Here is a 23,291-nt window from a genome sequence, read left to right on the forward strand (position 1 = left end):
CTTTTTAATGATGGCCATTCTGACCGGTGTGAGGTGGCACCTCATTGCAGTTTTGATTTGCATTTCTCTAATAATTAGCAGTGTTGAACATCTTTTCATGTGTCTATTGGCCATCTGTATGTGTTCTTTGGAGAAATGTCTATTTAGGTTTTCTACCCATTTTTTGGTTGGGTTTTTTTTGTTGTTGTTGAGTTGTATGAGCTGTTTGTATATTTTGGAAATTAAGCCCTTGTGGGTCACATCGTTTGCAAATATTTTCTCCCATTCTGTAGGTTGTATTTTTGTTTTGTTTACGGTTTCCTCTGCTGTGCAAAAGCTTGTAAGTTTGATTAGGTCCCATTTGTTTATTTTTGTTTTTATTTCTGTTGCCTTGGGAGACTGCTTAGTCTGTAATTTAAAAAAGACAGGTAAGAGTTGAGTTTTTGCTAAATCTGTACAGAAATACAAGTCATTCTGAGGGTCAGAATTAAGATAATGTATTATTTGTGATGTTATAAGCTATTGTTATACTGTTATCTGCCACTATCCCCAGTCACGTGTTGAAAGTCAGACACCACAGTTGCCTGTTGCAGTGGACACAACACGCTATTAGTTCATTAATGATCATTCTTAGTCTGGCTTTTCAGATTTATTTAACAATGCACAGACTTGAAGAAAATAAATTAGTTCTACTCTTCTCCAAAGTGTATGAGCTCATTTTATTGACCTTTTTGTAAACTAGATGCTTTCTGATGCAGCACCTGGAAAACTGAGAATTGTCCATGGAGATGTCTTGACATTTAAGATAGAAAGGACTTTTCCAGAAAGTCTCAAAAGACAGTGGGAGGATGGTAAGTGACTTTGGGTTGGTTTCTTATTTTCTTTTGTAATTATTTAGATCACAAGTATTTATGTTACTTATTATACATTATAAATGTTTATTATATATTTATATTAAAAATTAAATGAATAGAATTAAATAGGTGATGTGCATTGCAGTTTTTTTCTGCTTTTCCACTTTGTTCCAAAGTAAGATAAAGTAATTTGATTTTATAATTCTAATTTATTTACCCGATATTTTTCAAATATTTTGGGTTCTGTTCAAATAAAGTTTCCATTTTTATTATACCATATAAGGATGGAATGAACTATAAAGTGTTACTTTTTCCAAAGGGTGAAAAAAGAAGTGTTTTAGTGAACCAAGCTGTACCCACACCTTTCTAACTTTATTTCCATTGTCTTTCACATTCAATGACTAACCAAGGCGCTCTTCAATCACAGTGTTTACTGGGTACCTGCTATATGCCGGCTCCTTGGAATACGTAGATAAATGGGGTGTGTTTCTTGCCCGTAAAACCCCTCAGAACACCTGGAGGAGCGATTCTGGCATGCCCCCACGGCTGCCCCCCTTGTCTCTGGCCGCTGCACGCCAGGCTCCTTCAGAGATGCCAGCACTGCCCATCTCCCCCTTTCAACCCACTGTCCTCTTCTCGGCACCAGCCTTCAGGTTTCTGCCTGCCCAGCCCGTCACAGACACAGTGACAACCGACCTAACTGCCTGCTTCAAACCATCTCAAGTTCCCTGGCATTAATCTGACTGTTACTGTCTTCTAGACGATTTCTCTGCTCATGTCTTCCCTGATAACCAGGCCCTCCTATTCCTCCTTTCACATTGTTGGGAGCTTTCTCTAACTATTCTTTGCTGGTGGTTATTTTTCCACCCACGTCTTACATGTTGTTTCTGCGATGGGGGGAAGGGGTGGAATCTGCTGTTCTCATGCAGCAGGTTTGCCTGGATTTCTCCTCCCCTGTGGTCTCACTTACCACGTATATGCTGCGCACACTTAATCTTCATGTCCAGCCTGTATCCCCTGCCTGGGTATCTGACAGCTTCATCTGGGTGCCCCGTAGGAACTTTGACCTCATCATGTCCAAAGCAAATGATCTTTTCCCTCAAACCAGGTCTTTTTCATATTTTTCCTAAGCCAAAACCTGAAGACTTTGACTGACTGAATAGTAATTAGGTAGAATTTTTTTTCCTTGATAATTCAAAGCGGATTGTGAGAAAACATTGCTTCTGAAGAATAAATGGACTGGAAAATACTCAGCCATGTCTTTTTGTATATTTTTGTTTGATGCTGTTAATATCCAGTTTGATTTTACTCTTAGCTAAAATTGTATTCAGAATATATTGATGAAATAATCATTCCAAGTTATTTTTCTTATGCCAACCAGATCCTCCAAATGTACATATTATTGGAAATCTGCCTTTTAGTGTATCAACTCCACTGATTATCAAATGGCTTGAAAACGTTTCTCATAGAAATGGACCTTTTGCTTATGGCAGAACCCAGATGACTTTGACTTTTCAAAAGGAAGTGGCAGAGGTAAGTTTTAACATTTTCTGGCTATTTTATCATGTGATCAAATTACCAAACAAAACAAAAAGAATGTGATAATTTGGAGTTGAGAAAGGGAAGGGGGCTGCATGTCTTATTATTCAATAGATAGACTTTGATTCAGCTAAGCCTGCTAGGCATTCCCATGGCTGGAGTGTTCCAATTTTGTCTCTCTAGAAAATAAACCCTCAGGGCAGACGAGAGCAGTTTTTGAAGTGCAGAGGTTTAAGGAGGGAATCTGTAGACTATAAGCGTTTTTAAAAAAATTTCATTATGACATATAAATACAAAAGAGTATATAATGTATATGCATGGCTTTGTGTATGTATGGCTTAATAAAAAGAACATATGAATCTCTGCCACCCAAGTCAAGTTAATAATTAAATGACAGACATCTTTGACACCCTCTTGTGTACCTCATTCTGATTACATCTCCTGTCCCCCACCTGCTACCAGGATAATCTGTACCATGAGTTTGCGAATTATTCCCTGCATAGCTTATCGCATAGATTCTTATCTGTATAATTAATATACTTTAGTTTTGTCCATTTTTTAACTTTATACAAGTGGGTTCATACAACGTGTATTCTTTGTATTCTTTTTATCCTGATCTGCTCATGTTCATAGCTATAGTTCATTTGTACAGCTATTTACTACCCACTCTTTGACTATTTATCTGTCAGATTTATCTGTCCATTTTCCTGTTTTGGGACCCTGCATTAGTTTCAGTGTTTCATTATCACAAACAAAACTGTCATGAATGTTCCTATTTTGATGTCAGCTGGTGCACATAGGCAAGATTTCTTTAAGGGTATAAACCTGAAAGTGGCAATGCTGGATCATTCTGCAGCTTTAAATTTACCACTCTTTTTTGCAGTGTCTAATCCGTTGTTAATTTTACTCAGTTTATTTTTCATTTCAGATATTGTATTTTTATCTCTAAAAGTTTCATTTGAGTCTTATTATATCTTCCCTTTCTCTCATTATGTTCATGCTTTCCTTGGCATCCTTATGCATATGTATAATATTTGTAATGGCTATTTTAAGACCTTTACCTACTAATTTCATTACCTCTGTCATTTCTGTACTGTTTTACCAGTTGACTTTGCCCACCCTCTTTGCTATGGGTGCCATTTTTCCACTTCTTTGCAAGCCTGATAATTTTTGACAAGATACTGGATATTCTGAGGTTTTTGTTTTTTTAATGTTGGGGATGCTTCTGGCATCTAGTGGGTAGAGGTTAGGGATGCTGATAAACATCCTTCAGTGCACAGGACAGTCCCCCACAGCAAAGAATTACTCAGCACTAACCAGCCCAAAATGTCAATAATGCCACAGTTGGAAAAACTTTGTTTTAGAGTATTTGGCTATAAAATCCATCACAAAAATGTAGGACCCTTTCGTGTTTGTTAGAAACTCTAAGATGACATCCTCTTTTTCCTGAGGTCCTAGTCATCTCCTCCTCGTGACTCTGTTAATTCTCTTCTGTTGGTTTGAATTGAGGCCATGCTAATAGTTCTCCTTGTTTTCTCAACTTTTGGATTTGTCCTTGGTTTTTTTTTCTCAGCTGACATGATTATTATGGTATTTCTGTTCTTCAGTAACACAATAGAAATGCAAAATACTATGTACTCTGATTCTTTGGGGGTAAAGAACAAAGGAACAGGCTGAAGAGGTGGGGTAACATTTTCAATGACTCAGTGTCAGTTGTGCTTATTAATAATAGTGTTGCTTCCACTTAACCGTATGCAATTATTTTTCTTTAACAAAAAGTTGATTTTAGTTAAATTTTAATATTAATATTGAGAAGAGTTTATATTGAGTCTGCAATTTACGGAATGCTTTTGAAGTGTAGATAACACTGCTCCTCTGACGATTTTCACATTTTTGCAAGTGAAAGTTTCAATGGGAGACTAAGCAGCGTTCTCTTATATAACCTCTGTTTGTTCTTGACACTGTCATATTTGTAATTTTGTATTTAGCCACAGAAAGCACTTTTAAACATTTGCTTGGCTTGGCTTTGTGAGTTACAGAACAGAAATGAGCATGTTCCTCCTAAGACTACAGGGTGTAAATTTAAGAATTCAGCTCACACATTACGAGGCGTGTAGACAGTTTAAAGTTACAGCTCATAAAATAGAATCAGACTGTGTAGCAATAAATGAGGCCTTAACAAATCTCATCTAACCTCATAGATGATGAAACTGAGGTTCCAAATAGTTTAATGTCTTCCAAAGGTTGTGGAGCTAGTTACAGGGAAAGCTGAACTTGAACACAGGTCATATGTTTTCTGCTGAAGTCACGATGCTCATGTTCTTTCTGTGACCGGACCTATGGTCTTTTCTTTCTGGGTCCAGCATCAGCCTCTTCATCTCCTGCCATCTCCAGGGGGCCCTGGCTGGTTAATGGTCACATCCCTGGCAGGGAGGGAATCACCTCTCCATTAATTATCTCGTTCTCATCGTCCCTGGTGTTTGGCTGTGCAGCTTCTCAAGTGTAAGCCTAATTTTTCTATTTGTACTTAAAATTATTTTAGATGAATAGGAAAATAAATAACACTGTCCTTGTGAATTCTTTGACCCGTTGTTTTTCTTATATTCAATCAGAATTTTTTAAAAGCTCAAGGGTTAAGAGTTTTTCTTTTTGCTGAAAAATTACCTGGTTTGATTCCCTGGGCTTTTGCTTTTCAAATCTATCCTGTGATGGAGTTTGAATTTTCATAGCTTTATCTGTAATACATCTATCAAAGAAACATCAATTCATGTTTGAATGGTTGATCGACCGTTTAACTCATGCTAGCGTTTAATGAAATCTCTTTGCAGAGCTTTCTGGTTTGTGGCTTGAATTTTTCCTTAATAAATTAGGGACAGGTATGTGTGCTGCTTTCTTCTAAGTTATAAGATAGGATTCACATATTTTCATCTCCACAGCCTGTGTGTATTTGCTACAAAGATTGGATGGGTTACATTGGATGGGTGTCCATGAGGACACCCCTTCCCCTGGCAGAACTGGATACATAGCACTCTAGGTGAAATATATTATACTTAAATGTGTCTTTATAGAAAATTAGCTTACCATCCATGCCTCCCTGGTTTGCTTTTTGGTTAAAGTGATTTTTAAATTCTCTTCAGTGGGAACACACCTTTCAGATGTAAAGTAAAATACTGGAAGAAAATCCAGGATGAGATAATTTTTTAAGTCTGGGCATTTCTTTTGGTTTATTTTCTAATTTTGTGATTATGTTCATGCTGCATTTTAGTTTTACACAACTGCTTTGAATTGTGCCAGTTTGCACAATGCATTTTAAAAATTTTGAATCTTATGCCAGTGGTAAAGTTCCTTTTTTCTTTATAAAGAACTAGAAATATTTTTGACCATTTGATCCATAAGCTTATTCTTTAACTTAAATCTATACTTCCATTATTTGTCTTTGTTTTTGGTATTTGCATGAGAATACGTACAGTTCTTGGCTCTACATGTTAGTAAGGAAGAATTTATTTTGTTATATATACTGTAGCAACTCATCACTTGTCTTGAACTTGACTTGCCGGTAATTTTAACTGTCCAAATACAGACAAGAGCCAGGTAATCTTTACTTTAGTAAAAAGGGTTGAGATGAGGGATGGCTTCTAAGTAACAAAATATGCTACAAAATCTACGGTTAACTTTGCCCATAGGAAATTTTCTCAGCATCTCAGATTAAAGCCTATTTTTAAATCTTACCTAAGGCAAAGCTTTTACAAGCCAAATTATGTGGTGTTCATGCCCACAGCTGGTTAGAAGCAGCAAAGTATAAGGGACTATTAGAGTTTGACACGTGACAGTGAAGCAGGAAAGAGAAACACCCAGCACAGTAAATATATTGGGTTGGCCAAAAGATTCCTTCGGTTTTTAAGTAAAAATAAAAGACACATTTTTCATTTTTACCAAGAACTTTATTGCACAATGTACTCCACTACCTTCTGCCATTTTTCAGGCAACTTCACAATTCGATCTTCCCAAAACTTTTTATCTTTTTGAGCAAAGAACTGTTCCAGGTGCCTTTTACAGTCTTCCAGAGAATTGAAATTTTTTCCATTAAGAGAATTTTGTAAAGACCGAAATAATCGGAAATCCAAAGGTGCAATGCCTGGTGAATATGGCGGAGGAATCAGAACTTCCCAGCCAAGCTGTAACAGTTTTTGCCTGGTCATTAAAGAAACGTGGTCTTGCATTGTCCTGATGGAAGATTCTGTGTTTTCTGTTGACTAATTCCAGACACTTTTCATTGAGTGCTGCTTTCAGTTGGTCTAATTGGGAGCAGTACATGTTGGAATTAATAGTCTAGTTTTCTGGAAGGAGCTCACAATAGAGGACTCCCTTCCTTTCCCACCATATACACAACATCACCTTCTTTGGATGAAGACCAGCCTTTGGAGTGGTGGTGGTTCATTTTGCTTGCCCCACAATCTCTTCCATTCCACATTATTGTGCAGTATCTACGTTTCATCACCCACCACAATTTGTTGTAAAAACGGAGCGTTTTCATTACATTTAAATAGAGAATTGCATGCGGAAATACAGTCAAGGTTTTTTTCACTTAACTTATGTGGTACCCAAACAACAAAGCATTGAATATAACCAAGCTGGTGCAAATGATTTTCAACACTTGATTTGTATATGTTGAGTATGTTGGCTATCTCCTGGGTGGTATAACGTTGAGTTCTCAATTTCTCGATTTGATCTCTGTCAACTTCAACTGGTCTACCTGACCGTGGAGCATCGTCCAGCGAGAAATCTCCAGCACGAAACTTCACAAACCACTTTTGACACATTCGATCAGTCACAGTGCCTTCTCCATACACTGCACAAATCTTTTTTTTGAGTTTCAGTTCCGTTTTTACCTTTCTTGAAATAATAAAGCATAATATGCCAAAAATGTTGCTTTTTTTCTTCCATCTTCAGTATTAAAATGGCTACACAAAAATTTTGGTAAGTTTTTTTCAATGCACGCTGATATGACAGCTGTCACAATCTAACAAATCTGTTTTGAATGTAGTTAAAGACAGCTGAGTGCTACTAGAGCCATCTTGCGGTGTGGGGGGTAACAAATGAACTTTTGGGCCAACTCAGTAACTCAAAAAGTGCTCCGTCTTTGACTGTTTAGTAGTACGGCACAGCCCAGGCATACCTGGCCCCAGTATTATTCCAGTAATTGTTGGTATTTGTAATGTTGACTCTATCATTTAAATCTCTATCAGAGATTTAGAATGTCCAGGGAGTTCTAAGAACATAGAGAAGCAGGATACATTTTAGAAAAATAAGTATGCCTAATTTTTTTATCCACCACTCAGCTTTGTCCAATCTTTAATATATTGCCATATTTTTCATATCTTTTTTAAGAAACAAAATAGATATGTTTGGAGCCCTCTTCTATCCCCCTTTTCCCTCCTATGAATTGAACTGTCTTAAAATTGATATTATGCCCATGAACATGTTTTGCTTGCTCTACAGATATAGATATACACATGCACATAGAGAGTAAACAATAAGAAATAATCTTTTGAAGTTTTTATGTGAGTGGAGTCATACTGTACATATTTTCTGTCAATTATTGTTTATTTGGGATTTACGTTGGTGTCTCTTGTTATTCATTGTAACTATTATTTAGCATTCCATTGTCAAAATTACCACAGTTTAATTATCCACCTATTGGTGGACCTTTATGTTTTTCCACTTTTTTTTGGATACTACATATAATGTTGCAGTGACTATCCCTGTACATATCTCCTTGTGAAGCAGGTCTCTAGGATATATTCATAAAGGTAGACCTAAAGGATCATAAGGGTTTACCCAATTTTAGCTTTAATATATATATTGCCAGATTATAGACCACAGTGCTTGTACCAATTTCCCCTCTCACTAGTGGCATATGAGAATTCCTGTTGCTCCGTATTGTTGCCAGAATTAGGTTCTGTCAGGTTCTTTTTCTGTTGTTTAAATTTTGTTCATTTCGAGATAGCCTCAACCACCAGAGGGCAGACAGCAGAAGCAAGAAAAACTACAATCCTGCAGCCTGTGGAACAAAAACCACATTTACAGAAAGATAGAGAAGATGAAAAGGCAGAGGGCTATATACCAGATGAAGGAACAAGGAAAAAAACCCAGAAAAACAACTAAATGAAGTGGAGATAGGCAACCTTCCAGAAAAAGAATTCAGAATAATGATAGTGAAGACGATCCAGGACCTCGGAATAAGAATGGAGGCAAAGATTGAGAAGATGCAAGAAATGATTAAGAAAGACCTAGAAGAATTAAAGAACAAACAAACAGAGATGACCAATACAATAACTGAAATGAAAACTACACTAGAAGGAATCACTAGCAGAATAACTGAGGCAGAAGAACGGATAAGACACCTGGAAGACAGAATGGTGGAATTCACTGCTGCGGAACAGACTAAAGAAAAAAGAATGAAAAGAAATGAAGACAGCCTAAGAGACCTCTGGGACAACATTAAACGCAACAACATTCGCATTATAGGGGTCCCAGAAGGAGAAGAGAGAGAGAAAGGACCAGAGAAAATACTTGAAGAGATTATAGTCGAAAACTTCCCTAACATGGGAAAGGAAATAGCCACCCAGGTCTAGGAAGCGCAGAGAGTCCCATACAGGATAAACCCAAGGAGAAACACGCCGAGACACATAGTAATCAAAGTGGCAAAAATTAAAGACAAAGAAAAATTATTGAAAGCAGCAAGGGAAAAATGACAAATAACATACAAGGGAACTCCCATAAGGTTAACAGCTGATTTCTCAGCAGAAACTCTACAAGCCAGAAGGGAGTGGCATGATATACTTAAAGTGATGAAAGGGAAGAACCTACAACCAAAATTACTCTACCCGGCAAGGATCTCATTTAGATTTGATGGAAAAATCAAAAGCTTTACAGACAAGCAAAAGCTAAGAGAATTCAGCACCACCAAACCAGCTCTACAACAAATGCTAAAGGAACTTCTCTAAGTGGGAAACACAAGAGAAGAAAAGGACCTACAAAAACAAACCCAAAACAATTAAGAAAATGGTCATAGGAACATACATATCGATAATTACCTTAAACGTGAATGGATTAAATGCTCCAACCAAAAGACACAGACTGGCTGAATGGATACAAAAACAAGACCCATATATATGCTGTCTACAAGAAACCCACTTCAGACCTAGAGACACATACAGACTGAAAGTGAGGGGATGGAAAAAGATATTCTATGCAAATGGAAATCAAAAGAAAGCTGGAGTAACAATTCTCATATCAGACAAAATAGACTTTAAAATAAAGACTGTTACAAGAGACAAAGAAGGACACTATATAATGATCAAGGGATCGATCCAAGAGGAAGGTATAACAATTGTAAATATTTATGCACCCAACATAGGAGCGCCTCAATACATAAGGCAAATACTAACAACCATAAAAGGGGAAATCGACAGTAACACAATCATAGTAGGGGACTTTAACACCCCACTTTCACCAATGGACAGATCATCCAAAATGAAAATAAATAAGGAAACACAAGCTTTAAATGACACAATAGACCAGATAGATTTAATTGATATTTATAGGACATTCCATCCAAAAACAGCAGATTACACGTTCTTCTGAAGTGCGCATGGCACATTCTCCAGGATAGATCACATCTTGGGTCACAAATCAAGCCTCAGTAAATTTAAGAAAATTGAAATCATATCAAGCATCTTTTCTGACCACAACGCTATGAGATTAGAAATCAATTACAGGGGAAAAAACGTAAAAAACACAAACACATGGAGACTAAACAATACATTACTAAATAACCAAGAGATCACTGAAGAAATCAAAGAGGAAATCAAAAAATACCTAGAGACAAATGACAATGAAAACACGACAACCCAAAGCCTATGGGATGCAGCGAAAGCAGTTCTAAGAGGGAAGTTTATAGCTATACAAGCCTACCTCAAGAAACAAGAAAAATCTCAAGTAAACAATCTAACCTTACACCTAAAGAAACTAGAGAAAGAAGAACAAACAAAACCCAAAGTTAGCAGAAGGAAAGAAATCATAAAGATCAGAGCAGAAATAAATGAAATAGAAACAAAGAAAACAATAGCAAAGATCAATAAAACTAAAAGCTGGTTCTTTGAGAAGATAAACAAAATTGATAAGCTATTAGCCAGACTCATCAAGAAAAAGAGGGAGAGGACTCAAAAAAAAAAAAAAATTCTGTTCATTTCATGAATATGAAACTGTATCTCATATGGTTTTAATGTGCATGTCCCTAATCTGTAATTTACTTAATAGTTTATGGTTATGGTTCATTTGGGTTGCTCTTACCATATTTCTCATCATATTTTCTATTAGTTGTTTATCTTTTGATTATTGAGCTATAGGAGTTTCTTCTAAACACTAATCCTTTGTCAGATATGAGTTTCAAATACCTTGTCTCAGTCTGTGACTTATCTTTATAGTGTTTTTATTATACAGAAGTTTTTAATTTAAATAGAACAAAATATATCAGTCTTTTCTTTTATGGTTTCTGCTTTTTCATTATTATTATTATTTTTTTAAACATCTTTATTGAAGTATAATTGCTTTATAATGGTGTGTTAGTTTCTGCTTTATAACAAAGTGAATCAGTTATACATATGTTCCCATATCTCTTGCCTCTTGCATCTCCTTCCCTCCCACCCTCCCTATCCCACCCCTCTAGGTGGTCACAAAGCACCGAGCTGATCTCCCTGTGTTATGCGGCTGCTTCCCACCAGCTATCTATTTTACATTTGGTAGTGTATATATGTCCATGACACTCTCTCACCCTGTCACATCTCACCCAGCTATCTATTTTACATTTGGTAGTGTATATATGTCCATGACACTCCCTCACCCTGTCACATCTCACCCCTCCCCCTCCCCATATCCTCAAGTCCATTCTTTAGTAAGTCTGTGTCTTTATTTCCATCTTGCCACTAGGTTCTTCATGACCTTTTTTTTTTTTCCTTAGATTCCATATATATGTGTTAGCATACTGTATTTGTTTTTCTCTTTCTGACTTACTTCACTCTGTATGACAGACTCTAACTCCATCCACCTCATTACAAATACCTCCATTTCATTTCTTTTTATGGCTGAGTAATATTCCATTGTATATATGTGCCACATCTTCTTTATCCATTCATCCGATGATGGACACTTAGGTTGCTTCCATGTCCTGGCTATTGTAGATAGAGCTGCAATGAACATTTTGGTACATGACTCTTTTTGAACTATGGTTTTCTCAGGGTATATGCCCAGTAGTGGGATTGCTGGGTCGTATGGTAGTTCTATTTGTAGTTTTTTCAGGAACCTCCATACTGTTCTCCATAGTGGCTGTATCAATTTACATTCCCACCAACAGTGCAAGAGGGTTCCCTTTTCTCCACACCCTCTCCAGCATTTATTGTTTCTGGATTTTTTGATGATGGCCATTCTGACCGCTGTGAGATGATACCTCATTGTAGTTTTGATTTGCATTTCTCTAATGATTAATGATGTTGAGCATTCTTTCATATGTCTGTTGGCCATCTGTATATCTTCTTTGGAGAAATGTCTATTTAGGTCTTCTGCCCATTTTTGAATTGGGTTGTTTGTTTTTTTTGTTATTGAGCTGCATGAGCTGCTTGTAAATCTTGGAGATTAATCCTTTGTCAGTTGCTTCATTTGCAAATATTTTCTCCCATTCTGAGGGTTGTCTTTTGGTCTTGTTTATGGTTTCCTTTGCTGTGCAAAAGCTTTTAAGTTTCATTAGATCCCATTTGTTTATTTGTGTTTTTATTTCCATTTCTCTAGGAGCTGGGTCAAAAAGGATCTTGCTGCGATTTATGTCATAGAGTGTTCTGCCTATGTTTTCCTCTAAGAGTTTGATAGTGTCTGGCTTTACACTTAGGTCTTTAATCCATTTTGAGTTTATTTTTGTGTATGGTGTCAGGGAGTGTTCTAATTTCATACTTTTACATGTAGCTGTCCAGTTTTCCCAGCACCACTTATTGAAGAGGCTGTCTTTTCTCCACTGTATATGCTTGCCTCCTTTATCAAAGATAAGGTGACCATATGTGCGTGGGTTTATCTCTGGGCTTTCTATCCTGTTCCATTGATCTATATTTCTGTTTTTGTGCCAGTACCAAACTGTCTTGATTACTGTAACTTTGTAATATACTCTGAAGTCAGGGAGCCTGATTCCTCCAGCTCCATTTTTCGTTCTCAAGATTGCTTTGGCTATTCGGGGTCTTTTGTGTCACCATACAAATTGTGAAATTTTTTGTTCTATTTCTGTGAAAAATGCCAGTGGTAGTTTGATAGGGATTGCATTGAATCTATAGATTGCTTTGGGTAGTAGAGTCATTTTCACAATGTTGATTCTTCCAATCCAAGAACATGGTATATCTCTCCATTTATTTGTATCATCTTTAATTTCTTTCATCAGTGTCCTATAATTTTCTGCATACAGGTCTTTTGTCTCCTTAGGTAGGTTTATTCCTAGATATTTTACTCTTTCTGTTGCAATGGTAAACGGGAGTGTTTTCTTAATTTCACTTTCAGATTTTTCATCATTAGTATATAGGAATGCAAGAGATTTCTGTGCATTAATTTTGTATCCTGCTACTTTACCAAATTCGTTGATTAGCTCTAGTAGTTTTCTGGTAGCATCTTTAGGATTCTCTATGTATAGTATCATGTCATCTGCAAACAGTGACAGCTTTACTTCTTCTTTTCCGATTTGGATTCCTTTTATTTCTTTTTCTTCTCTGATTGCTGTGGCTAACACTTCCAAAACTATGTTGAATAATAGTGGTGAGAGTGGGCAACCTTGTCTTGTTCCTGATCTTAGTGGAAATGGTTTCAGTTTTTCACCATTGAGGACAATGTTGGCTGTGGGTTTGTCATATATGGTCTTTATTATGTTGAGGAAGGTTCCCTCTATGCCTACTTTCTGGAGGGTTTTTATCATAAATGGGTGTTGAATTTTGTCGAAAGCTTTCTCTGCATCTATTGAGATAATCATATGGTTTTTCTCCTTCAATTTGTTAATATGATGTATCATGTTGATTGATTTGCGTATATTGAAGATTCCTTGCATTCCTGGGATAAACCCCACTTGATCATGGTGTATGATCCTTTTAATGTGCTGTTGGATTCTGTTTGCTAGTATTTTGTTGAGGATTTTTGCATCTATGTTCATCAGTGATATTGGCCTGTAGTTTTCTTTCTTTGTGATATCTTTGTCTGGTTTTGGTATCAGGATGATGGTGGCCTCGTAGAATGAGTTGGGGAGTGTTCCTCCCTCTGCAATATTTTGGAAGAGTTTGAGAAGGATAGGTGTTAGTTCTTCTCTAAATGTTTGATAGAATTCGCCTGTGAAGCCATCTGGTCCTGGGCTTTTGTTTGTTGGAAGATTTTTAATCACAGTTTCAATTTCAGTGCTTGTGATTGGTCTGTTCATATTTTCTATTTCTTCCTGGTTCAGTCTTGGCAGGTTGTGCATTTCTAAGAATCTGTCCATTTCTTCCAGGTTGTCCATTTTATTGGCATATAGTTGCTTGTAGTAATCTCTCATGATCCTTTGTATTTCTGCAGTGTCAGTGGTTACTTCTCCTTTTTCATTTCTAATTCTATTGATTTGAGTCTTCTCCCTTTTTCTCTTGATGAGTCTGGCTAATGGTTTATCAATTTTGTTTATCTTCTCAAAGAACCAGCTTTTAGTTTCATTGATTTTTGCTATTGTTTTCTTTGTTTCTATTTCATTTATTTCTGCTCTCATCTTTATGATTTCTCTCCTTCTGCTAACTTTGGGTTTTGTTTGTTCTTCTTTCTCTAATTTCTTTAGGTGTAAGGTTAGATTGTTTACTTGAGATTTTTCTTGTTTCTTGAGGTAGGCTTGTATAGCTATAAACTTCCCTCTTAGAACTGCTTTCGCTGCATCCCATAGGTTTTGGGTTGTCGTGTTTTCATTGTCATTTGTCTCTAGGTATTTTTTGATTTCCTCTTTGATTTCTTCAGTGATCTCTTGGTTATTTAGTAATGTATTGTTTAGTCTCCATGTGTTTGTGTTTTTTACGTTTTTTCCCCTGTAATTGATTTCTAATCTCATAGCGTTGTGGTCAGAAAAGATGCTTGATATGATTTCAATTTTCTTAAATTTACTGAGGCTTGATTTGTGACCCAAGATGTGATCTATCCTGGAGAATGTGCCATGCGCACTTCAGAAGAACGTGTAATCTGCTGTTTTTGGATGGAATGTCCTATAAATATCAATTAAATCTATCTGGTCTATTGTGTCATTTAAAGCTTGTGTTTCCTTATTTATTTTCATTTTGGATGATCTGTCCATTGGTGAAAGTGGGGTGTTAAAGTCCCCTACTATGATTGTGTTACTGTCGATTTCCCCTTTATGGTTGTTAGTATTTGCCTTATGTATTGAGGCGCTCCTATGTTGGATGCATAAATATTTACAATTGTTATACCTTCCTCTTGGATCGATCCCTTGATCATTATATAGTGTCCTTCTTTGTCTCTTGTAATAGTCTTTATTTTAAAGTCTATTTTGTCTGTTATGAGAATTGCTACTCCAGCTTTCTTTTGATTTCCATTTGCATGGAATATCTTTTTCCATCCCCTCACTTTCAGTCTGTATGTGTCTAGGTCTGAAGTGGGTCTCTTGTAGACAGCATATATATGGGTCTTGTTTTTGCATCCATTCAGCCAGTCTGTGTCTTTTGGTGGGAGCATTTAATCCATTTACATTTAAGGTAATTATCAATATGTATGTTCCTATTCCCATTTTCTTAAATATTTTGGGTTTGTTATTGTAGGTGTTTTCCTTCTCTTGTGTTTCTTGCCTAGAGAAGTTCCTTTAGCATTTGTTGTAGAGCTGGTTTGGTTGTGCTGAACTCTCTCAGCTTTTGCTTGTCTGTAAAGGTTTTAATTTCTCCATCAAATCTGAATGAGATCCTTGCTGGGTAGAGTAACCTTGGTTGTAGGTTTTTCTCCTTCATCACTTTAAGTATATCCTGCCACTCCCTTCTGGCTTGCCGAGTTTCTGCTGAAAGATCAGCTGTTAACCTTATGGGGATTCTCTTGTGTGTTATTTGTTGTTTTTCCCTTGCTGCTTTTTTTAAAATTTATTTATTTATTTATTTATTTATTTTTAGCTGTGTTGGGTCTTCATTTCTGTGCGAGGGCTTTCTCCAGTTGTGGCAAGCGGGGGCCGTTCTTCATCGCGGTGCGCGGGCCTCACTATCGCGGCCTCTCTTGTTGTGGAGCACAGGCTCCAGACGCGCAGGCTCAGTAATTGTGGCTCACGGGCCTAGTTGCTCCGCGGCATGTGGGATCTTCCCAGACCAGGGCTCGAACCCGTGTCCCCTGCATTGGCAGGCAGATTCTCAACCACGGCGCCACCAGGGAAGCCCCTTTGCTGCTTTTAATATGTTTTCTTTATATTTAATTTTTGATAGTTTGATTAATATGTGTCTTGGCGTGTTTCTCCTTGGATTTATCCTGTATGGGACTCTCTGTGCTTCCAGGACTTGATTAACTATTTCCTTTCCCATATTAGGGAAGTTTTCAACTATAATCTCTTCAAATATTTTCTCAGTCCCTTTCTTTTTCTCTTCTTCTTCTGGGACCCCTATAATTCGAATGTTAGTGCGTTTAATGTTGTCCCAGAGGTCTCTGAGACTGTCCTCGGTTCTTTTCATTCTTTTTTCTTTATTCTGCTCTGCAGTAGTTATTTCCACTATTTTATCTTCCAGGTCACTTATCCATTCTTCTGCCTCAGTTATTCTGCTATTGATCCCGTCTAGAGTATTTTTAATTTCATTTATTGTGTTTTTCATCGTTGCTTGGTTCCTCTTTAGTTCTTCTACGTCCTTGTTAAATGTTTCTTGCATTTTGTCTATTCTATTTCCAAGATTTTGGATCATCTTTACTATCATTATTCTGAATTCTTTTTCAGGTAGACTGCCTATTTCCTCTTCATTTGTTAGGTCTGGTGTGTTTTGACCCTGCTCCTTCACCTGCTGTGTGGTTTTTTGTCTTCTCATTTTGCTTATCTTACTGTGTTTGGGGTCTCCTTTTCACAGGCTGCAGGTTCGTAGTTCCTGTTGTTTTTGGTATCTGTCCCCAGTGGCTAAGGTTGGTTCAGTGGGTTGTGTAGGCTTCCTGGTGGAGGGGACTAGTGACTGTGTTCTGGTGGATGAGGTTGGATCTTGTCTTTCTGGTGGGCACGTCCACGTCTGGTGGTGTGTTTTGGGGTGTCTGTGGCCTTATTATGATTTGAGGCAGCCTCTCTGCTAATGTATGGGGCTGTGTTCCTGTCTTGCTAGTTGTTTGGCATAGGGTGTCCAGCACTGTAGCTTGCTGTTCGTTGAGTGAAGCTGGGTCTTGATGTTGAGCTGCAGATCTCTGAGAGATTTTCGCTGTTTGGTATTACATGGAGCTGGGAGGTCTCCTGTGGACCAGTGTCCTGAAGTTGGCTCTCCCACCTCAGAGGCACAGCCGTGATGCCTGACTGGAGCACCAAGAGCCTTTCATCCACATGGCTCCTTAGCTTTTTTTTTTCAGTCTTGCTGGCTCTGGGTCTTCTTGCCTTGAGCAACTCCGCGGGCGGACTGTTGCTCAGAACCCAGCACCGGCGCCTCCTGCGGTGGCCCTGGTCGGGAGGCGGCCTGCTTTTTCATTATTAAGAAATTCTTCCTTACCATGGGAGTCATAGATATTTACTTATAAAAATTAAAAATTTTTCACTTACTGTTAATTCACTTGGAATTCATTTTTGGTTGTGATGTGAGATATGGACCTCCATTGTCCTCCTTGTAGATTCCTGTTTACACCAGTATCGCTGAAGGATCCTTCCTTTTCCCACTGGCAGCTGCTACCTCACATCTATCACAGTTCAAATGTCCACATGTGCCTGGGTCTCTTTCTAAGGTTTTTGTTCCATTGGTCTGTTTGTACCTCTAGCAATACCATACTGCCTTAATTTTGATATCTGGCAAGATGAATCACCCCCACCTCATCTCCACACAGCAGCCCCTACCCCCTGTTCCCCCTGTTACTGATGTTCTTCAGGAGTATCCTGGCTGTCTTGGCCCTTTGCTTTTTCATATAAAATTTATATGGAATTTAAAGTTCTTTTTAAAAATCCTTTTGGGTTATTGGTTGAAATTGTATTTATGAGTTAATTTGAATATACCTAATTTTAAAATAAAAATGTTTGGGTGCTTAAGAGAATAAATTCCTAGTTTTTTATAAAAATTAGTTGTCAAAAACAGCCAATTCTTCAACAGTTCTGAATATTCAAGGTTTTATTACATTTAAATAAAGAAAAGCACACCACCGAAAACTTTCATTCAGATATTGGGGTAGTTCATAAAATTAAAGCACCTTTAGTTCTTCATTATTCTTGCTAATTTTTTCATTTATCAATATTTATTGATTACTTGTTTCATACAGTATCTTCGTAATATAACAGTGGTTTGAAAATCCCAACAGCCGTGGTAGGGAAGTTTTCTTATATGATTTTTTCGAGTGCAGTGTATATGATATAATTCACACTTCTTAAGATGTACCTCAGTTAGTACTGGAGGAAAATAGTCTCCATGTTGGCTTTGTATCATGTCAGATAGCCTATGCTTTTAAAATTTATCTCAAAAAATCTACCTAGTGTTCATAGATAATGAATTACTTGCTAAAATTCCTTTGTGTCCTTGTGCAGAGACTTACAGCCAGTACAGGAAGCAAGCAGCGTAGTCGCCTTTCCATCATGGCCCAGTACCTCTGCGATGTTCAGCACATCTTTACAATTCCAGGTCAGGCTTTCATCCCCAAACCAGAGGTGAGTTTCTTTTTGTTTGTTTTAGTATACCAGAATTAGGATGTTAATTGTAATCTTTGCTCCTGTGAGGATATGTCGTAGGAAATTATCTCTAGAATCTGATCTTATATGCAAAGCGTACCATACCTTTTTCTTTACCTCTCCTAAATGAGAACCATAAACATCACAGTATGAATAGTTCTTATTCTAATTTTTCTTTTCCTTCTATAGTATGACCAAATGTCTAGGTTTATCCATGTTGCCCTGGTGGTGCTATTATCATTATTATTATTATCCCCTTTTACCCTTAAAAGTATCCCAGTATTTAAGATGAGTTATATGGTCACCCAATACTCAAAAAAAAGAAATCAGTATTTCTTTGTGATTTCTGTTGGAGACTTCTAACTAAAGTTACATCAAACATTATTTATCTGTTTATTTTTATTGAAATATATTTGATATTTAACATTGTATAATTTAAGGTATACAACATGTTAACTTGGTACATTTATATATTGTAATATAGTTGCCATTGTAGCAATAATTGGCACCTCTATCTTATTACATAATTATCCTTTCTTTTTCGTAGTTGAAGTAATTAAGTTCTAGTCTCTTAGCAAGTTTGATTATAATACAATATTGTTTATATTAACTGTACTGTGCATTATATCTCTAGGATTTATTTACGACTCATTGTAAGTTTGTGCCTTTAAACAGCTTCCTGTCCCCCCCCTCCCCGGGTAACCACCATTTCACAAGTCTGGCTTTTTAAAATTCCACATGCAAGTGATAACATACAGTACTTGTCTTTCTGTCTGACTTATCTCACTTAGCATAATGTGCTCAAGGTCCATCTGTGTTGTCACAGATTGTTGTGTTGTCAGGGTGTCCTCCTTTCTTATGACTGAATAATATTCCATAATATATGTATATAAAATATACGCCACATTTTCTTTATCCATTCATCTATTGATGGACATTTAGGTTAGTTTCCATATTTGGCTATTGTAAATAATGCTGCATTGAATACAGAGGTACATGTATCTTTTTGAGTTAGTGTTTTCATTTTCTTCAGATAAATACCCAGAAGTTGAATTGCTGGATCATATGGTAGATCTGTTTTTAATTTTGTGGGGAAACTCCATACCATTTTCCGTAGTGGCTGCACCAACTTACATTCCCACCAGCAGTGCACAAGGGTTCCCTTTTCTCTACATCCTCACCAGCACTTACCTCTTATCTTCTTGATAGCCATTCTAACAGGTGTGAGGTGATATCTCATTGTGGTTTTCATTAGTATTTCCCTGATGATTAGTGATGTCCAGCATTTTTTCATGTACCTGTTGGCCATTGGGTTATCTTCTTTGGAAAAAAGTCTATTTAGTTTTTCTGCCCATCTTTTAATCGGATTATTTGGGGTTTTGTTGTTGTTATTGAGTAGTAGGAGTTCTTTTTCTATTTTGGGTATTAACTCCTTATCCAATATATGATTTGTAAAAGTTTTTTCTCATTCTGTAGTTTGTCTTTTCATTTTGTGAATTGTTACTTTTTCTATGCAGAAGCTCTTAAGTTTGTGCTCCCTTTTGTTGATTTTTGCTTTTGTTCTTTGTGCTTTTGTTGTTATATCCAAAAAAAATAATTGCCAGGACCAAGTGGAGGAGTTTATTTCCTACTTTTTTTTTCTGGGAGTTGTGCAGTGTCAGGTCATGTGTTTAAGTGTTTGATCCTAGAAAGGAGTCCAATTTCACTGCATGTGTTTATCCGGTTTTCCCAACACCATTCATTGAAGAAACTATCCTTTCCCCATTGGGTGCTCTTGGCTCCATTGTCAAATATTAGCAGATCATATAAGCAAGGGTTTAATTCTGGGCTCTCTATCCTGTTCATTGGTCTATGTGTCTGTTTTTGTGCCAATAACATACTGGTTTTTGTTTTGTTCTGTTTTGTTTTTACTGTAGCTTTGTCGTATAGTTTGTAATCGGGAAGTATGATATCTCAGAAAGTGTGATACCTCCAGCTTTGTTTTTTTCCTCAGTATTGCTTTGGCTATTCAGGGACATCTGTGGTTCCATACAAATTTTAGAATTCTTTTTTCTATTTCTGTAAAGAATGCCATTGGTATTTTCATGGGGATTGCATTGAATCTATAGATGGCTTTGGGTAGGATGGACATTGTAATAATATTAATTCTTCAAATCCATGAATATAAGATGTCTTTCCATTTGTGTTTTCTTTGATATCTTTCAGCAAAGTCTTGTAGTTTTCACTGTACAGATCTTTCACTTCCTTGGTTAAATTTATTCCTAAGTATTTTATTGTTTTTGATGCTATTGTGAATGGATAGTTTTATTTCTTTTCAGATGCTTCATCCTTAGTATATAGAAATGCAGTTGATTTCTGTATGTTGATTTTTGTGTCTTGCAACTTTACTGAAATTGTTGATTACTTCCAAGAGTTTTTTGGTTGAGTCTTTGGGATTTTCTATGTACAAAATCATATCATCTGCAAATAGTGACAGTTTTACTCCCTCTTTCCCGATTTGGATGCCTTTTCTTTGTCTTGTCTAATCACTCTAGCTAGGACTTCCAATACTCTGTTACATAAATAAGAGTGGTGATAGTGGGCATCCTTGTCTTTTTCCTAATCTTAGAGGAAAAGCTTTCAGTTTTTCTCCACTGAGTATAATGTTAGCTGTGCTAATGTTGAGTGTATATATATTTACAACAAATGTTATTTGTTGTTTGTGGTCTTTATTATGTGGAACTATGTTCCTTCTATACCCAATCTACTGAATGTTTTCATCAGGAAAGGATGTTGTAATTGTCAAATGCTTTTTCTGCATCTAGTAAGGTGATCATGTGATTTTTATCTTTCATTTTATTAGTGTGATGTATTACATTTATTGATTTGTGTATGTTGAACCATCCTTACATCTCAGGGATAAATCCCACTTGGTCATGGTGCGTGATCCTTTTTATGTGTTCTTGAATTTGGCTTACTAATATTTTGTTGAGAATTTTTGCATCAGTATTCATTAGGGGTATTGGTCTATAGTTTCCTTGTGGTAGCCTTATCTGGCTTTGGTTTCAAAGTAATGCTGGCCTCATAGAATGAGTTTGGAAGTATTCCCTCCTCCTCTGTTTTTGGAAGAGTTTGAGAAGGATTGGTGTTAATTCTTCTTTGAATGGTAGAATTTTCAAGTGAAGCCATCTGGTCCTGGGGTTTTCTGTTTTGGGAGGGTTTTGATTACTGATTCAACCTCTTTGCTCACTATTGGTCTGTTCAGATTTTCTGTTTCTTCCTGATTCAGTCTTGATAGGTTGTGTGTTTCTAAGAACTTATCCATTTCCTCTAGGTTGTCTAATTTGTTGGCATGTAGTTTTTCATAATAGTCTTGTATGGTTCTATGTATTTCTGTAGTCTCAGTTGTAATGTCTCCTTTTTCGTTTCTAATTTTATTTATTTGAGTCTCCTCTTTTTATCTTAGTCTGGCTAAAGGTTTGTCAATTTTTTAATCTTTTCAAAGAACCAGCTTTTGGTTTTGTTGATTCTTTCTATTGTTTTTCTGGGCTTCATTTCATTTATTTCCACTCTGATCTTTATTATTTCCTTTCTTCTGCTAACTTTGTTCTTTTTCTAATTCCTCGAGGTATAAAGTTAGGTTATTTGAGATCTTTCTAATTTCTTAATATATGCATTTATTGCTGTAAACTTCTCAGAACTGCTTTTGCTGCATTCCATAGGTTTTAATATGTTGTATTTTCATTTGTTATTTGAGATAATTTTTTATTTCTCTTTTGATTTCTTCTTTGACCCATTGGTTGTTCAGAAGTGTGTTTAGTTTCCACATATTTTTAGATTTTCCAGCTTTCTGCTTGCTGATTTCTAGTTTTATACCATTGTGGTCAGAAAAGATAGTTGGTGTGATTTTCATCTTCTTTAATTTTCTGAGATTTGTTTCATGCCCTATCATATGATCTATACTTGAAAATGTTCCATGTGCACGCCAGAAGAATGTGTATTTTGCTACTGTTGTGTGGAATGTTCTTCATATGTTTAAGTCCATTTGTTCTACAGTATGGTTTCCAACATTTCCTTGTTGATTTTCTGTCTGGATGATCTGTCCATTGCTGACAGTGGCATATTATTGCATTGTTGTCTATTTCTCCCTTTGGATATGTTAGTACAGTAAGTCCCCTACATACGAATGAGTTCCATTCTGAGAGTGTGTTCGTAAGTCCAATTTTTCCTAAGTCCAACAAAGCCTAGGTACCCAACTAACACAATCAGCTCTATAGTACTGTACTGTAATAGGTTTATAATACTTTTCACACAAATAATACATTAAAAAAAACCCACAAAAAATTTTAAAAAATACTTTTAATCTTACAGTACAGTGCCTTGAAAAGTACAGTAGTACAACACAACAGCTGGCACACAGGGGCACGTTCGCATCTTTGAAAGTTCGCAACTTGAAGGTTTGTATGTAGGGGACTTACTGTATTTGCTTAATATATTTCAGTGCTCCAATGTTGAGTGTATATATATTTACAATTATTATATCAATATCTTCAAGATGTATTGACCCTTTTATCATTACATAACAACCTTGTTTGTCTCTTGTTGTCATTTTTTGGCTTGAAGTCTATTTTGTCTGATACAAGTGTGGCTCTACCCACTTTCTTTTGGTTTCCACTTCCATTCCTTCACTTTGAGCCTATGTGTGTCTTTAGAGCCGAAATGAGCTTCCTGTAGGCAGCATACAGTTGGGTTTTGTTTTTTTAATCCATGCAGTCATTATGTACCTTTTGATTGGTGAATTCAGTCCATTTATATTTAGAGTGATTATTGACATACAAGGATTTACTGCTGCCATCTTACCATTTGCCTTCTGGTTGTTTTGTATCACCATTGTTCCTTTTGCCTCTCTGTTTCTGTCTGCCTTTCTAGTGTGGTGGGTTTCCATGGTCATTTGCTCAGTCTTCCCTTTTTTATCTTTCATGACTCTACTCTAGAGTTTGGCTTTGTTATTGCCATGTGGCTTACGTAAA

The 23,291-nt window shown here is 36.6% G+C and overlaps 1 protein-coding gene across 1 annotated transcript in view; it reads left to right on the forward strand.

The window, feature by feature from the left end:
- The window catches only part of TFB1M (transcription factor B1, mitochondrial), a 65,154-nt gene that overhangs the window by 15,898 nt on the left and 25,965 nt on the right, over nt 1–23,291 (forward strand). Inside the window, exons 3-5 of the mRNA XM_068551747.1 lie at nt 722–830; nt 2,215–2,366; nt 18,142–18,261. Coding sequence (XP_068407848.1) covers nt 722–830; nt 2,215–2,366; nt 18,142–18,261 — 381 coding nt within the window. The remainder of the gene's footprint in view (nt 1–721; nt 831–2,214; nt 2,367–18,141; nt 18,262–23,291) is intronic.

This window comes from Eschrichtius robustus, chromosome 9 (assembly GCF_028021215.1).
Source record: "Eschrichtius robustus isolate mEscRob2 chromosome 9, mEscRob2.pri, whole genome shotgun sequence".
Lineage (NCBI taxonomy): Eukaryota > Metazoa > Chordata > Mammalia > Artiodactyla > Eschrichtiidae > Eschrichtius > Eschrichtius robustus.